This window comes from Populus nigra, chromosome 17, assembly GCF_951802175.1.
Source record: "Populus nigra chromosome 17, ddPopNigr1.1, whole genome shotgun sequence".
In the NCBI taxonomy this organism is placed as follows: Eukaryota; Viridiplantae; Streptophyta; class Magnoliopsida; order Malpighiales; family Salicaceae; genus Populus; species Populus nigra.
The window spans coordinates 572,449-589,847 of NC_084868.1; the positions used below are offsets into that span (position 1 = coordinate 572,449).

General features: G+C 34.4%; 2 protein-coding genes across 2 annotated transcripts; one reads left to right on the forward strand and one right to left on the reverse strand.

Annotated features, from left to right (window-relative positions):
• Window positions 1–158: 158 nt before the first annotated feature.
• On the reverse strand, window positions 159–4,293 carry LOC133677401 (protein FATTY ACID EXPORT 3, chloroplastic-like). The gene is made up of 7 exons (XM_062099441.1): window positions 3,846–4,293; window positions 3,059–3,452; window positions 2,565–2,732; window positions 1,866–1,915; window positions 1,720–1,757; window positions 800–906; window positions 159–537 (listed from the first exon to the last, which is right to left on the reverse strand). The coding sequence occupies exons 1-6, from the start codon at window positions 4,107–4,109 to the stop codon at window positions 816–818; spliced, it is 1,005 nt and encodes a 334-aa protein (XP_061955425.1). The 5' UTR covers window positions 4,110–4,293; the 3' UTR covers window positions 159–537; window positions 800–815.
• An 8,043-nt stretch (window positions 4,294–12,336) lies between these two features.
• Window positions 12,337–17,325, forward strand: LOC133676809 (leucine-rich repeat receptor-like protein kinase PXC2). Its single transcript, XM_062098555.1, has 2 exons — window positions 12,337–14,848; window positions 15,608–17,325. The coding sequence occupies exons 1-2, from the start codon at window positions 13,395–13,397 to the stop codon at window positions 17,049–17,051; spliced, it is 2,898 nt and encodes a 965-aa protein (XP_061954539.1). The 5' UTR covers window positions 12,337–13,394; the 3' UTR covers window positions 17,052–17,325.
• Window positions 17,326–17,399: the final 74 nt, after the last annotated feature.

Sequence of the window (17,399 nt, forward strand, 5' to 3'; positions counted from 1 at the left end):
TTAAATAATAACTGTTTTTAGATCAATTGCTTTCCAGGTTCAAGGTAGCTAAGAAGCTGTTTCGTCTTAGCGTATAAATTTACGCCCACGCCCGAATGAAGTAGATTGCACTTGCATACGCTATTAGCTACCAATGATTTTAACTGTACACCGGTAACTACAGAACAGTCTTCCTACTGCCTAGAAATTATTATATCACTAACTTCTGCAAGGTCCTCCCAGGCAAATGATAACAACACTACAATAGCGTATTGGAGGGAGAAAACAACACGATGTATCCGCCAATATAACTAAACAACACGAAATGAACAAATATCAATATAACCCTGTGGCATTGGAGGGAGAAAACACCAGTAATTTCAGCACATTAAGGGGGAAATATCCGCCAGATTATTGTAACTTTCTCCCATACCCTAGCAACCCAAACTAAAAGTAGACAAAAAGCTGTAATCAGTAACCCGACGCTTCAGAATCAAGCAATGTTTTCTGGGATCCCATCTTTTTCTTCCAGAGCTAGTAATGTCGTAAACCTTCCACCTGGAGGTCACAGGAGAAGTTAATTTGATCAGCTAAAATACAGAATCATGGAAGACCAACTTGGCAGCAAACTTATCATTCTAGGCATAGGTTAACAACAGCAACTTGTGTATTTTTTTTATTAAAGAAAATGCTGAAAAAGAAAGTGGAGATTCATATATGATGAAGTTTTGCATCACGACAAGTAATAATATTTGTTCAAGAAAAGGTGAGGGTTGAGAGGGAGGGAAGAAGAACAAAGATAGCATGCAATCCAACTAACCAGTGGAACAAATACATCAATTTTCTGCTCCATGTCCCAAGTCTGACCCCTTACTCTGCTTACCACCCACGGCGATCTTATATAGATAGAATGCAACCACGGCACCACTGAAAAGCAATGCCAGTTATCAGAAAATCAAATGCACACACAATGAGATAAATACCACTATAAATAAAATGCTTGACATAGAGCCTACAAGCATCTGAAAATGGAGATACTCATGTCCTCTTACTGTACTAAGATAAGTCCATGTGGTTTTATGACTCGGAGCAAGGCAAGTGTGTGCATGACCATGTACGCATGCAGCAAGACAGATTACGGATATGCTGCTTTCAGAAGGTGGCTTTGACTAATTAACATGAAGAAACCAAAAGGTATAAACTTAACAGTATCAGAAAAGTATAAACTGAGAGATGCTACAAGTAAAAAACTTGGCTAGACTGAACCATAACCACTACCAGATCTACCATGAGTTCATAGGCATGAGATGAGCAATGTTTCCTGGTCTTGGATTGAGACTACTTATGTTATTGGACCTGTGTAAATTGCCCAATGTTATTTTGTAAGACGGTACATTGTGTATCTTGAGCAAAATTGCACTGGATGGCCTAGGATATTATACATGCAGATACCAATTCTTGTTTCATTTGAGATCGAACAATTTTCATCAAAGGCTGCATGATGCAACTCCTGTGCTGCACTCTTAAGAGAATTGAGTGGCAAATCCCAGAACATTTCCTCAATTTTAACCTAGAATTTCCTGAACCTTTCAAACCACATCAAAGTTCAAGTGCTCGAGCACCTTGTCTAATTGTTAGTTTAGACTTGAAAAAAATAACTTTTACCAGCTAACTTTCCATCCTAACTACTAAGGTAGAAAAGGAAATATGATAGCACAAAAAAATTAGGGAACAAGGAACCTGATGAGGGTTGCAACAGGAGTAAAAAATGAACCTCCCTGCAAAACAAAAAAGTTTAGACTGTTAGAACTTTGAAACACAACAACAAATATGTAATACAGCAGATAAAACGGGAAAGACGACATGGCTGTTTAAAGAACCCGTACCCGAGTCATTATGATTCTAATGTCCCTAAGAAAGATTATAGCCACTATTGCTGCAGGACCAAACACAATAGTTAAAAGCTTGAAGTCAAATATACAACAGAAGATATGTACAAGTATAGCATAAGTTGTAGAGAATAAAAAAATAAAAACCATGTAAGAAAAAAAGTGATCAAGCAATGGCCCGAAATAATAGCTATCCTTTCATCCCGAAGTAGCTCACACACTAATATTATCAGAAAATACAATCAAAATAGTCAGCCTGATGAGTTAGAGCATGGAGGAAAGAATGCCCCAAAGCATCGAAAACATGTACTCACAAAACCTAAATGGTTAAAATATGCAATAGAAGCAAAAACTTATAGATGAGGAAGAGCTAAGCTAGGTGCCTTTTAAATTTTTAACTTAACCCTGATCTCTCTTTGTTATGAACCTGCAAGTGAATCCAAGCATTTCATCCTTATGCTTTGAGACATTCTACACAAGGTGCATGCTGTTAAATTCATAACTAAACGGCATCCTTTGTTACATATGATACCATATTCCAAAACTTGTCCAAAATGATCCAACTATATAACTAATAAGAAACAGAAAGCAGCCTGCCTAAGCTCATATAGTTTAGAAGCTACCAACAGAAAGCAATTTGAGATTTTTTCTTTTTATATGTCTATGTTTTATTATAGAATAGAACCACATACTAACCTGCCTGTCCTTTCAAGGCCAAGGAATCTGGCTCTCCTCTTTTGTAAGATTTTAAACTTGATACGCTTAAAGCCAGAAGTGCACCACCAAGAATGACACCAAACCTAATGGAATTGATGCTGCCTGACAGCATGAAGGAGAGAAATCCAGCAGTAGCAAGTAATAAACCTGCGAAGTATAGCAATAGCATGAAAAACATTGAAGCCATTTAAAATAGAAAATACACTAAAAGGCAATTGCCCAGTTAAGAGCAACCAATGTGGGGTGGGGAGAGACAATTCAACAAAACCTTTCCCAGCTCATCCATATTCAGTTAGCATTATTAAGGGTCGTATAATAGAATAGACCAGAAGAGCTTGCAACCGTAAATTGACAGTATATTGCAACATTGTTATATCTATCATGTTGTTACTCCTAACAAATTCTAATTTATGACAGAAACCTCATTCAACAAAATTTTAACAAAATGAGTTCCAGTGGCGCACTAGTCATACCATATGGTATTCCAACTTGGAAATCACGGACTTTAGAAATATCATTAAAATCATCGGTCGAAGAAGATAACGTTTCCACAACCTCCTTCACTGGTTCTGGAGAATTCTCTGTAGCTGCTACAAGATACTCTATACTATCTTCACCAAGTTCCTTTGCTAGCTCACCCAAATCCTTCTTTGCCTTCACTGCTTGAATCTTTAACTTCTCTGAAGTTTCTTCCAAAATAACCATGGCTTTCTCTGAGTATATCTCATATGCTTCTTGAGAAACACTTTGCAACCTTAAAGCTTGTTCTTTGAAAGATTCTAGTGTCTGCTTCCATACTTCCTCTGATTCTTCACCCTCTAATTTTTTATCTTGACTTTCCTTTTCCACTTCAATCTCTGAATGCTCCTAAACATTGCCAACAAAAAATATGAACAAAAAAAATAAAAGATGATCCAATTACACCTCATTTCAATTCAAACATTGAAAAGAACCCATTTTAAAAATCTCTCTTGAAATGAAAATTGCAAAGAGCAACAAAAAGCTTTAAAAATTGGCACAAACAAGATGGGATTGCTCTAAATACAAAACCAAATCAAACCATGAAAATTCGATGTTAATCAAACAGCACAGCTTTCTCATGTTCAACAAAAAGCACTAACACCCAACACAAATTCAACAGTCAAAAAAGGGAAACCCAATTGGAAAAACACAAAAATCACTCAAAAAGAATTCAAGAATTCAAATTTCAAATTTTCAAACGGTAGATGAAATTAAAAGAATAGGAATTGCAATTCTTACAGAATCCTCGTGAGAGCCAGCAAATACCACAATTTGTCGGTTCAACGAATTCCCAGAACGAAAACCAACGCCAACACCAAGCCCTTTAGGGACAAAAGCCCTTGGAGACTCAAAAGACAACCTGTGACCGCTAGGTTTAAGCAATAGAGATTGAAACTTTAAGGATGGGGCAAACAAAGCCATTGAAGAAGATGAACAAAGAGATGGCTTTTTTGTTAGCAAAGAAGTACAGCCAGCAGATAACAACTCCATTGACACACTCATTTTCTTCTTTTACCCTTCTTGTTCAGAGAGCGACAGAGAGAAGTCTAGGTTTTTGAAGCGAGAGTCACGAGGGGAAGAAGAGAAACGAGGGTTTTAGCAGTGGGATACAGTTTTCCTACTTCCTTTGCCTTCGGACTAGGAATCGTGTAATGTCTTGGTTACACGTATTGAGAAACGTTTGCATGAAATTTACTCTCGTCCTTATATTCTTATCAATATTTCACTTCTCCCTTCATATTCATAGATAAGAGTTTTTCAAGGAGAATAATAGAATTATATATATTATTTTCATTTATTAATTTAATTATCTTTCTCCTTCAATTCTAATCATTTTCAAAATACTATTTTCATAATAATTTTTTAAATGATGCAATTTGTTTTCTAGTTTTAGAAATTAATTTATTAATGAATAAAATACATAAAATTTATTTTTTCTCTAATTATTTTTCAGTTAATTGATTTCATAAAAAATAAAACAAGAAAAGAATCAATACGTAGATCCTATATAACGAATAATAAAAGGGTTTTTTTTTCTCTATTCTTCAAAAAAGATAGTTTTTATTTTTACCTATTTATCTATAAATAAGAAAATGCATTAAGGTTTGGACGCTAATGTTAGACATCCTACAACTACAAGAAGTTGAATTTCCTCTGTGCTCCATAGCTTGTGCACGGAGGAGTTTATTTGAAGAAGGGAATAACAGAGAGCGCAGACGGCAAGAAAAGGACCGGATGCGATCGGCATACCTTTGTTTTTCTTGGCTATTTTACGACCATATTATTCAGGTGAAGACGAAGAACTTTTGCCGTGTCAAGGAAAAAACAAAAGAAACAGCATGAAAAGAGGTCTAATCATTTATTTATTTATTATTATTATTATAGTAACGATGCTACGGTATACCATTAGTAGTTGTAAAATCAGAAAATTATAGGTAATAGTGTCAAAGATGGATACATATTTGAAAGTGTGATAATAATAATTTTTAAAAATATATTAAAATAATATTTTTTTTATTTAAAAAAAATTATTTTTAATATTAATATATCAAAACGATGTGAAAATATTAAAAACATTTCAATTTTTAAATTTTTTTAAAGATATTTTTAAAACACAAAAGTAATAAAGCTTTTACTCCATACTAGTATTTTTTTATTATTAATGTGGGTGTCTAGGTCAGCTTGTGTGTATTTCGAGTAATCCCACGGTTTCTTAAGTTAACGACCATATAAGCCTCAAGTGATTATTATATTAGCAATTATAAGACTCGAATTTAAAACCACAAAAAAAAAAATTATTCTAATTTTTTATTACTAGACCACTTATTTAATGATCCAAACCAGCTGTTCTTGTAGTCTAGATTTTCAGGCAACGTCTGTTATTAAACGTTATTGTGTAAACGGCTAGCAATGCCATGGTGTGTCAAGATTTGTTGGGCATTACTCTGGCCCAGGATATATAATTGATAAATCATGAGCTTCAAATGTCCGGAAATATTGGGCCCTGATGGGCCATGTTTTTGCCGTTTTATGGGCTTATGTTGAGTTCATGGATATGCCCTCTCTGCCTCTCCAAGACACGTCAATAGAAGTATAGAACTACCTATGAAAATGCTTGGGCCACTTCAAGATTTGTCCCAAAAAATGGTTACCAGGTGACTGTAATTGTTGTAGGAAAAGCTTTTCAATCATGGAGGGCAAGCCGTGTCCTATTTGATAAACAATTATAATTATTGGAATTAAATAACTAATTAATCACCATTGGCAAACCACAACTTCATTTAATTAAAAGGGCCTAGAAAAATTAAAGTGCCTCCAAAATTATAGAAAGTGAGTAAGTTGATGTATTCCTGTTTCCTTTATTATCAATACTATTAAAAAGTTGGGGATAGAAACATTGTTTATATGAAAAGTGAACCGTCTTGATATTTTTTTCATTTGTTTTTGTTTCTTGACTTTTCTTTTTTAAATTTGATTGTTGAATTAGGATTGAGCTCGGTGAATTATTTTTATTGGCTTTGTATAGGTCATCGTCTAACACACCTTATGCTTGACTTGACAAATTTGAATTCAATTTTGTTGGATTTTTTTTTTCTTTCCATTGAATCTTTTCAAATTATTGTTTTGTCATTTAATTTTTTTTTTAATTTGATCATTCTACATTACATTTATTTAAGGTCGAGCTTGATGATTTGTTCTAGTTGGCTTGGTATAGGGTTCTCGTAATGTAGAAAAACATATTTGACACTCGATTGATACTTAATTTGGCAAATTAAATTTATTTTGTTGATTTTTTTCCTGATTGGATCCTTTTATAGTCAATTTAACGAGTAATTGATGAATTTTTAAATAGAAAAAAAGAAGATTGAGATGGACAAGGCAAGGAAATCACATAGCCAATCTAGAATTCATGCAAAAGGTGATTTTAGTTTAAAATTCTAATTTGTTGATTTTTCAGCTGCCCTGTGTTGAGAGATGAGAGAGAGTCTCGTCAAAAAACAACATAGAAAAGAGAATGTTATTAATTGGTTACATTTCGACAACCAAAATGAACGATTTTGGTATCGATGAATCTATATTTATTTTAATTATATTTGTTTTCTTATATCAAATTAAGAATCTATGACAAAAAATATATGTTTTTTTTCAATGGAGTTTCAATCATTTATTTTCTAAAAAAAACAATTTTATTGTTATGTAATTAAATAAAAAAACTAAAGAGCTCCTATAACATGAGATCAAAAGTACGCCCTTTATCCCAGCTTCCCAACTCAATATTAACATATATAATTTTTAATTTATTTTAATGAATGCATGCATAAACGTTTTAGTTTTAGTTTGCAGTTAATTTTTTCTTGATGGTAAAAATAGTGTTATAACACTCCCATCTTTTTTTATTGAGAGAAAAATTGTTCCATCTCACAACATAGGTGAATAACCAAAATAGTTATTATGATTTAAATTGATACTTTTAAAAAAGATAAAAACATTGTGGTACTTTAAATCGCTGTTATTATATCTAATTTAATTTAATAGATTAACTCGGTAATTTGTTAATTTGAATTTCATATTGAACTAAATGAAAATAATTTAGTTAAACTCGGTTGACTTAGTTAAATGAGTTTTAATTTTTTTTCAAAGCTACGTTGTTTTAACTTGTTTTAGAAAAAACATTGAAATAACATCGTTTGGATTGGCTCCTCGAATCTATAAATTAGATCTCAAACCGAGTCATAAGTCAGGTCAGAGTTTGTAACTCCAGGTTAAATTCCACCCACAGTAGATATTAGATCTTTCAAACAACTGCTGGGGGTGTTAATTATGACAAGCTGGTAGACGAGGCAAAGGATGATGTTGTTTGTTACTTGTGATTTAAGGGTTGAAGATGGAAATCATGTTAGAACTCGATCGAAACATGAACTGCATGCCACAACATTGCCAGGATAGACTTTTCAAAAAGGCCATGAATTCTTTTACAAGGGCAATCGATGGGGACACCAAGAACTACACAAGTCATAATTTGGATTTACCAAAGATTTTAGATCTATTAGTAGATACTATTAGCATGATAGCCCGCCATCTACGCCACCCATCCACCATCCATGGCAGCTCCACGAGAAGCACAATTAAAGCACAAATTTTCTAAGCATAAAAAAGTACATCGGGAGGAGGGTTTGAAGTGTGGAAACCGGAGGGGGATTAATGGAGTTTACAAAAGGGATCTCAAATCTCTCTTTCTCCTTGTGAAAAGGCCTATCAATTATTTAATAAATTGAATTTTAATGTCATTTATATGAAGAATTTACTAGAATAAATGGTAATTAATTTGTGTATATATATTTTCCAAAAATTTGTTACCAGGTGACTGTAATTGTTGTTGTTGTTGTAGCCAGAAAGAATTTTTAAATCATGTAGTGTAAATTGTATCCGATTTGATAAACAATTATAATTATTGAATCAAATAACTAATTAATCAACAATGACAAACCACAACATCATTTAATAAAAAATACCATGAAAAATGCCATGAAAAATATCGAAGTACCTCCAAAATTATTCTAAAATTATAGAAAGTGGGCAAGTAGATATGTTTTTGTTTTCTTTATTATTGATATAATTAAAAAGACTTGGAATGGAAAAACTAAAGAGTGAACCACCTCAAGGTCTTTTTTTATTTGTTTTTTCATCACTTGACTTTTTTTCTTCTTCAATTTGATTATTTTATATTAGGTTGATTTAAGAGTGGACTTGGTTATTTATTTATGTTGGCTTGTTATAGCTTTCTCATGGTGTCAAAAAACAAATCCAATGCTTGATTTGGCAAATTTAAATTTAAATTTGTTATTTTTTTTTCTGATTGAATTCTTTCAAGTTATTTTTCTTGGTCACTTGAATTTTTTTTTTTAATTTTATCAACATTAAATTGATTTAGGGACAAGTTTGATGATTTATTTTGGTTAATTTGAGGATTCTCATAGTGTCAGAAAACAAATTCGACACTCAATTTGAGAGAATTAAATTTAGTTTTGTTGATTTTTTTTCCGATTAAATCCTTTTATGGCTATTTTAACGAGCAATTGATGAAGTTTTCAATAAAAAAAATAAAAAGAGGGCCAAAATGAAAAAAAAACAGGGAAATCATATAGCAAGTCTAAAATTCATGCAAAAAGTCATTTTAGTTTAAAAACTCATTTTGTTGATTTTTCGATTCTTGAGTTGAGAGAAGAGAGAGAATCTCAATGAAAAACAGTGAATGAAAGATAAAGTTATCGATTAGCTACAATTCAGCAACAAAAAATGATGATTTTGATGTAATTCTTTTTGTTTTTTATAAAATCAAGATTTCACGACCAGAAAGAAAAGATTTTTTTTGATAGAGTTTAAATTATTTTTTTTCTAACATTTTTTTATTACTATATAATTAAATAAAAAAGATTTGAAGAGCTCCTCGCAACATGAGATTAGACAACTTAGTATGCACTTTATCTTAATTTTTTTATTCAATTTTTAGTTGGAATCAACAAATTTGTGTTTCCAACTAAAAATTGATTAAAAAATAGTACATATAACCCTTGGTTATTTGTGTTTCCAACTAAAAATTGATCAAAAAATAGTACAACTTGGTTATTTGAAGTGCATAAATATAATTTTTAATTTATTTTATTGAATGTACATATAACCCTTTTAATTTGCAGTTAAAATTTTTCTTAATGGTAAAAATAGTGTTTCCAATGTTCACACCCTATTTTTAAAAATTGTTATATCTCACAACATAGAGTACAAAATTAAACTAGTTATTATGATGTAAGATGAAACTTTTTAAAAATAGAAAAGTATTATGGTAGTTTAAATCAGTATTATTAAACTTGGCCTAACTTAAAGGGTCAACTTAATGACTTATTAACCTAAATTTCAATCGAAATAGATGAAAATGATCTAGTTGACCCGGTCAAAATTCAAGTAAGACTTTGTTTGACTTTAATTTTTTTTAAAACTATATCATTTTAGTTTTTTTAAAAAATCCTTAAATAAAATCTTTTTAGATTGAAGAACCCAACTTTTGAACCAAATCATGAAACAATTAAGTCGGTATTTATAACTATGGGTAAAATTCCACCAACAAGAGATATTATATCTTTCAAACAATTGAGGTTTTTAATTATGATATGCTAGTAGACGAAGCAAAAGATGATGTTCTTTAATTACTTGTGATTTAAGGGTTGAAGATGGGCATCATGTTAGAACTTGAATCGAAACATTAACTGCATGACACGGCATTGCCAGGATAGACTTTTTTCAAAGAGGCCATGGATTCGTTTGCAAGGGCAATCGATGGGGACAACAAGAATTACACAAGTCATAATTTGGATTTACCAAAGATTTTAGACTTATTTGTTGGTATTATTAGCATGATAGCCCGCCATCTACGCCGCTCATCCACCATCTATGGCAGCTCCCCGAGATGCACAATTAAAACAAAAGTTTTCTAAGCGTAAAAAGTACATCGATAAGAGGGTTTGAAGTGTGGAAAATGGAAAAATAAATGGAGTTTGTAAAAGGGATCTCAGTTTTTTTATTCAACTTGTAAGAGGAAGAAGTCAATTGATTATTTAATAACCTGGTTCGAAATTCCTAATAAAATTATAGTTGTAAAACCTGGAATAGCATGATAGATTAAACCCAATAGATTCAAGATCTTTATTGGTCTGAATTGAAAAAAGAAGAAGAAGAAAACCTTACCAACTCGAGCGTGACCGGGAATACTAAAGATAATTTTCTGGAAGTCATTAAAACATTTACTTACAGTTATAATTTATAAAAAATACCGGTATAAATATCATCTAATAATCGCTACTAAAATTTCATATCTGTGGCAGTATTTTATTCAAAATACCGGTATAAATATTCTAGGTTAGCTCTTGCTCGCCATGGCTACGTGTTTTTCTCATTAAACCCATCATTTCCTGGCGAGTAAAATCTATCTCAAGACCTACCTTTATATTCGAACATAACGTGAAAAACAAATGTTAGTTTGAGTAAACACTCAAAGGGCGAGCTAGACGAGGCTGGTGAAGGTGGGTGGAGAGTATCTAAGTGGAGAAAAATGACAAAAGAAGTAGGTTTTTTGATTGATGTCTTGCAAGGAAATCTTATACGACAACTGGGTTGTTAGAATACGAACAACAGTAGAGAAAACATTAAAGAAACAGAGAGGAATTTGGCCACATTCTAGTGACCAGACCACACATGGATCTTTGAAAACTGCAACTACGATTTGCCTTTTTTCTTGTACTTTGTAGTCTAATCTTGGACAGCTGACCAGTACTGCTGAGTTAACTACGGTATCTTATATTATCATGCCTCCATTGAACAGTGTAGAAAAGGAGGTGCAGGTCTCTGTCCCTCTCCTGTCTTGATAGCTACCATTTCTGTTCCTGTTCTACCTCCATGTTTTCTCAACCTGAGTGAGCAACATCCCTGTTAGAAATCTGAGGTCCCTTTCAGTTTCAGAGAACTCGTTACCATGTTTACTTTCTCTAACTAAAAGTTCTTCCTTTTCTTCCTCCACCAAATGGCATTTTGTTTCATGAAATATTCAATTAATGTGGTTTATTTTTTTTTATATATAAAAACTATGAGGTACAAAATTATTAAATTCTTTGAATTTCATATGATTTTATTATGGTGCTTGATTTTTTTGTCCCACGTCATAGCTACAAGCTCTAAGCAATCAATTACAAGTAATCGGCAAAAGGAAAAGCCATCTCTTGACTAGTAAGATACTTGACGTAATTTGGAAAAAAAAAAAAAAACCTTTATATGCTGAAACTAATATAGCAACATAGAATGTAATAAAAAAAAATGACTGCATATACGAACACAATCTTAGTAGTCATTTGACATGTATATAGTCCGTACTCTAGTATAAATACACATGTAATGTACGTACATGCAAATGTTAAAATACGATAAATTTTGAAAATGAAAATAGGAGGGATATCGATGCCGTTGAGTGCTGTTAAGTATGAATAGAGGGAAGAGTGAATCTTAAGTTAATTAGTTAGTATTATAAGATAGAAATGATATATATATATATATATATATAAAATAAATCTGTTTTCAAATAATTTTGTAATGAATTTTTGTTTTTTAAAATATAAAAAGCACAGGAAAACATGTTTATTTTATCCCTATTATCTCTATTTTTTTTGTTCCAAGATGAGATGTTATTTTATAGCGTGATATACGATACTTTTCATTTTAAAATTTATTTAAATATTTTTTTTAAAAATATTTTTAATATTAGTGTATTAAAACCATTAAAAATACAAATAAAAAAAACACAAAGGTTTAATGTTTCTTCATTCTGGATACACTTTTAAAGCGCAATTTTGATGACAAGAACAAACAGAATTTTAATCAATTTCAAAATTCCTCTGATTCCTGAAACTAAAGAAAAAGAAAAGGATAAAATGGCTGACAATTTTGGCAAGAAATGGACAAAAAATTACAAAGAAAACGGGAGAAGAATCGAAGAAATGGCACTTGGTTTCAGACAAGGGATTCTCCTTTGACCATGAAAACCCCCAAACAAAACATTAAACAAATCAAAGAGAAAAGTAAAAACCCTTCCGCAGTTCCTTGTCTTCTGTTCCTGTTCTCATCGGTTACTCCTTTTCTTTGTTTTCAAAAAGAAAGAAGCTTTGAATGCCCTCTGCTGCTGCTGCTTCCACTAGAGCACAGCACACTTTACTCTTTCTTTATTTCTCCTTTCCTTGTTATTAGTTATTACACCCACTAGCATCGACACCAACACCGAAACAGAATCATTACTGTTTCTCTTCTCTTCTTCTGACCCCATCATTAAATGTTCTTGCTGCTCCCTCCCCTTTCTCATCTCAACCTCAAGTGATCAATCCCTTCAAAAATTCTTAAGAAAAACCTCTCTTTCTCCCGCTTCTTTAGCTGCTTTACCGGCTACCCTCCCGCCACGATTCCCTTTCTTTTAAATTTCCCACCCCTATTAACTCCTCCATCCCTTCAGCACCTAACACCCTTTATGACCTACACTTTGTCGAGTTATAGAGGTGGAACTAACTAACTGGCTATAGAAGCCTCGTTAATGTGAGGTTTGGTAGTTGGTGTTTCTTTTTTTGGAGATCGAAGGTTGTATTTGTGAGAATTCCCGTATAATCTATACCACTACTACTACTACTCTACTGATACTATAGTGACTGTCTTTTTTCTTTTTTGAAATTTGAAAAAGTTAGGGAATTGAAAAAAGAAAGTGGGTTTGCATCTGTGGTTTCATTTATAGCCTTTGCTTCATTTTTAGTCCAAAAATATTGCCACCCACATTCTCATTCTTCGGACTCTCTCTCTCTCTCTCTCTTGCTTTTCTTTTGTTTGGCCTGGAAATTGTTTTAGCTTCTTCCATTGCAGGGCTTATAGCTTCACCATCCCTAGCTTCTACTGCTAGAAGTGTATGTTTTCAGAGACAGAAACTTTCTGCTCTCTCTCTCTCTCTGTCATTTATCTCCAAAGATTAAAAAAAAGTAAGAACAAAACTTTTTTGTTTCTACTCCATCCCTGCTATTGTCAGTTGTAACCTCCACCTTGTTTTCTGTCTTTTGAGTCACAAGCGTTGTTGCCATCTTTGATAGCCCAAAAAATCTCTTCTTTTCAAGTTTGATAGCCCCTTTTCTCCACCTTTTGCATTCTTTCATGGGGTCCTTTTCTTAGCATCAAATGTATCAAAAGTTGGGATTGAATTGAACTGGGAAAAAAATGCTGCTCAAGTTCTTATTTTTAGCTGTTTTAGCTCCACTACTTCTGGTACAGTGTTTGGACTCAATCAATGATGATGTACTTGGCTTGATAGTATTCAAGGCGGGTCTTCAAGACCCAGAGTCTAAACTCTCATCATGGAATGAAGATGATGACAGTCCGTGTAACTGGGTTGGTGTCAAATGTGACCCGAATACCCATCGGGTCACTGAACTGGTTCTTGATGGCTTCTCTTTATCTGGGCACATTGGTCGTGGCCTTTTGAGGCTACAATTTCTTCAGGTTTTGTCTTTGGCTAATAATAACTTTAATGGGACTATAAACCCTGATCTTCCTAGACTTGGCGGCTTACAAGTTATTGACTTGAGTGAAAATAGTCTATCAGGGTCAATCCCCGATGGGTTTTTCCAGCAATGTGGGTCATTGAGGTCTGTTTCATTTGCTAGGAATGATCTTACAGGGATGATTCCTGGTTCTTTGAGCTTTTGTATGTCGCTTTCAGTTGTTAATTTCTCATCGAATGGCCTTTCTGGTGAATTGCCATCTGGATTATGGTATTTGAGAGGGTTACAGTCTCTTGATTTGTCTGATAATTTGTTGGAAGGAGAGATTCCTGAAGGAATTGCAAATTTGTATGCTTTGAGAGCCATTAATTTGAGAAGGAATAGGTTCACTGGGCAGCTACCAGTGGATATTGGAGGTTGCCAGGTTTTGAAACTGCTTGATTTTAGCGAGAATGCTTTGTCTGGTGGTCTTCCAGAGTCATTGCAGAGGCTTAGTTCATGTGCTACTGTTAGACTAGGAGGAAATTCATTTACAGGGGAAGTTCCTGGGTGGATTGGAGAGTTGACGAGTCTTGAAAGCTTGGATCTTTCTGTCAATAGACTTTCAGGTCGGATTCCAGTTTCAATAGGAAACCTTAACGTGTTGAAGGAATTGAATCTGTCCATGAACCAGCTTACTGGAGGATTGCCTGAGTCAATGGCGAATTGTGTTAACCTTTTGGCTATAGATGTTAGCCATAATCGGTTGACAGGTAATCTTCCTTCATGGATTTTCAAGACGGGGTTAAAAAGTGTGTCGCTTTCTGGGAACAAACTTGATGAAAGCATAGACCATCCTTCAGGTGTATCTTTGGCAGCTTCTCTTGAAAGTCTTCAGGTCTTGGATCTATCTTCAAATGTCTTCTCTGGAGAAATCCCATCTGACATTGGGGTTTTAAGCAGCCTGCAACTCTTTAATGTGTCAAGGAACCAACTGTTTGGTTCTATTCCACCGAGTGTAGGAGAATTGACAATGATACAAGCTCTGGATTTGAGTGATAATAGGCTAACCGGAAGCATTCCTTCTGAAATTGGAGGAGCAGTCTCCCTCAAGGAACTGAGATTGGAGATGAACTTCCTAACTGGGAAAATTCCAACTCAGATCAAGAAGTGCTCATCTCTAACATCTTTGTGAGTTTTTCCTCGCTTGCTTGACTTTTGCTTTAAAAGTTCTCCAATTGGTTCTTCCCATTTGTAATTTCCTTGTGCTTGCAACACTCTGAGAAAATAACTTTCTGCTTTTACAATTCTGTTAGCAGTCCTTAATAATTTCAACTGAGAGCCATCACATTCAATCATTACAGTGAAAACAATTGCACCGTCGTATTGTTTTCGAGGGCAGGCCACCCTTGTGGTTGGTTGCTTTCGTTCTTTTTGAAATTGTTTGCATGAAACAACTAGACTGTCATAGTTTCTCTTAGTTTAATTATGTGTTTGTTGGTGTTTAGTCTGACCTTTGCAGGCAAACTTTATTGTCATTTTGGTGTAAGATGAAAAACTATCTGCGTTTTTAGTGCTGATAGGCTCACCAAATGGCAATCAACATATGACTATCATCCATGCAGCAGAACCTGATCAGTATGATTTTTCGTGTGTTTATTTGTTTGTTTAAGCTGATAATCAGTGGTGTTTGCTATAGCTCAGTGCCTTACTATATGGTGCCCATCTTAAATCTGTTATTGGGATTTGATCAAATTGATATAATTCGAAGTTTTCGTTAAATGCTGAAAAAGAATGAGGAAGAGAAAGAATACAACAAAGAAAAATCTGGACTCTTGAATTGCTGTTTTCTATTGTACCTTCATTTAATAATTTGTAGTTTCAATTTATAAGTTATGGAACCTGCATTGTTCTAACAATTTCTCTCTGTTTTTTGACTGGACTGTACAGAATTATATCTGGGAACAACCTTAGTGGTCCAATTCCAGTAGCCATTGCAAACCTAACCAACCTACAATATGTAGATTTATCATTCAACCGCTTCTCTGGAAGCTTACCCAAGGAGCTGGCCAATCTTTCCCACCTCCTGTCCTTTAATATTTCTCATAACAACTTAAAAGGCGATCTCCCACTTGGGGGTTTCTTCAACACTATTTCCCCATCATCTGTCTCTCGTAATCCCTCCTTGTGTGGATCTGTTGTCAACCGATCCTGCCCTTCTGTCCATCAGAAGCCTATTGTTCTGAATCCCAACTCTTCTGGCTCCTCCAATGGCACCTCTTTTAATCTCCATCACAGGAAGATTGCACTCAGCATCTCTGCTCTCATTGCTATTGGTGCAGCCGCTTGCATTACACTCGGTGTGGTAGCTGTTACTCTCCTCAATATCCGTGCAAGATCTTCTATGGCACGCTCTCCTGCTGCTTTCACATTTTCTGGTGGGGAAGATTTCAGCTGTTCCCCAACTAATGATCCAAACTATGGCAAGCTTGTCATGTTTTCTGGTGATGCTGATTTTGTTGCTGGGGCCCAAGCATTACTCAACAAAGACTCAGAACTTGGTCGTGGAGGGTTTGGGGTTGTTTACCGAACAATACTTCGAGATGGGCGTTCAGTTGCTATAAAGAAGCTAACAGTTTCAAGTTTGATCAAGTCCCAAGATGAATTTGAAAGGGAAGTGAAGAAACTTGGAGAGGTTAGGCATCATAATCTTGTCACACTGGAAGGTTATTACTGGACTCCATCCTTACAACTCCTTATTTATGAATACGTATCCAGTGGAAGTTTGTATAAGCATCTCCATGATGGACCTGATAAGAACTACCTCTCCTGGCGGCATAGATTCAACATAATACTTGGAATGGCTAGAGGTTTGGCCCATTTGCATCACATGAACATAACCCATTACAATTTAAAATCTACCAATATTCTGATAGATGATTCTGGTGAGCCAAAAGTGGGAGACTTTGGCCTGGCGAAGCTGTTGCCCACTTTAGACCGTTGCATCTTAAGCAGCAAAATCCAGAGTGCATTAGGATACATGGCTCCCGAGTTTGCTTGTCGAACGGTGAAGATAACTGAGAAATGTGATGTGTATGGGTTCGGGGTCCTAGTTTTGGAAGTGGTGACAGGGAAGAGGCCAGTGGAATACATGGAGGATGATGTGGTTGTGCTATGTGACATGGTGAGGGGAGCACTGGAGGATGGAAGAGTGGAAGAATGCATTGATGGCAGACTTCGAGGAAATTTTCCAGCAGATGAGGCGATTCCAGTAGTAAAACTTGGTTTGATATGTTCATCTCAAGTGCCATCGAATCGGCCAGACATGGAAGAAGTGGTCAATATTTTAGAGCTGATCCAATGTCCTGCAGGGGGCCAGGAAGAGCTGGAGTGAACTGGACTTCTACTAGAGTTCAAGAAAGAAACTGAAAACATGTTTTCTCCGGTGAAGAAGAATCCGGTTGGTTTGTTCAAAGAAAAAAAAAAGAATATATTGTTCAATTTACCTTCAAAATTTTCCTTCTTGCTATTGAATTTTATTTGTATCCCTTTTTTAATGACAATCTTATCTACAGTTTCCATGACCGGATTCCTTTTCACCGGAATATAGGGCACGTATAATATTGCATCAATGGTATTCCTCCCTAAGGAGTATACTTGACTGGTTACTCATCTTTGTCTTGATAGTATCTTGTATTTGTTTCCTGTTACATGGACTAAGGTTTCAACAAGAAAATGAAAG

Coding starts and splice junctions, on each gene's coding strand:
- LOC133677401 (XM_062099441.1), bottom strand. CDS start 4,109: ATGAGTGTGTCAATGGAGTTGTTATCTGCTGGCTGTACTTCTTTGCTA. Junction 3,453..3,845: donor CTGGCTCTCACGAGGATTCT/GTAAGAATTGCA, acceptor GGCAATGTTTAG/GAGCATTCAGAGATTGAAGT. Junction 2,733..3,058: donor CCAAGTTGGAATACCATATG/GTATGACTAGTG, acceptor TATACTTCGCAG/GTTTATTACTTGCTACTGCT.
- LOC133676809 (XM_062098555.1), top strand. CDS start 13,395: ATGCTGCTCAAGTTCTTATTTTTAGCTGTTTTAGCTCCACTACTTCTG. Junction 14,849..15,607: donor TGCTCATCTCTAACATCTTT/GTGAGTTTTTCC, acceptor TGGACTGTACAG/AATTATATCTGGGAACAACC.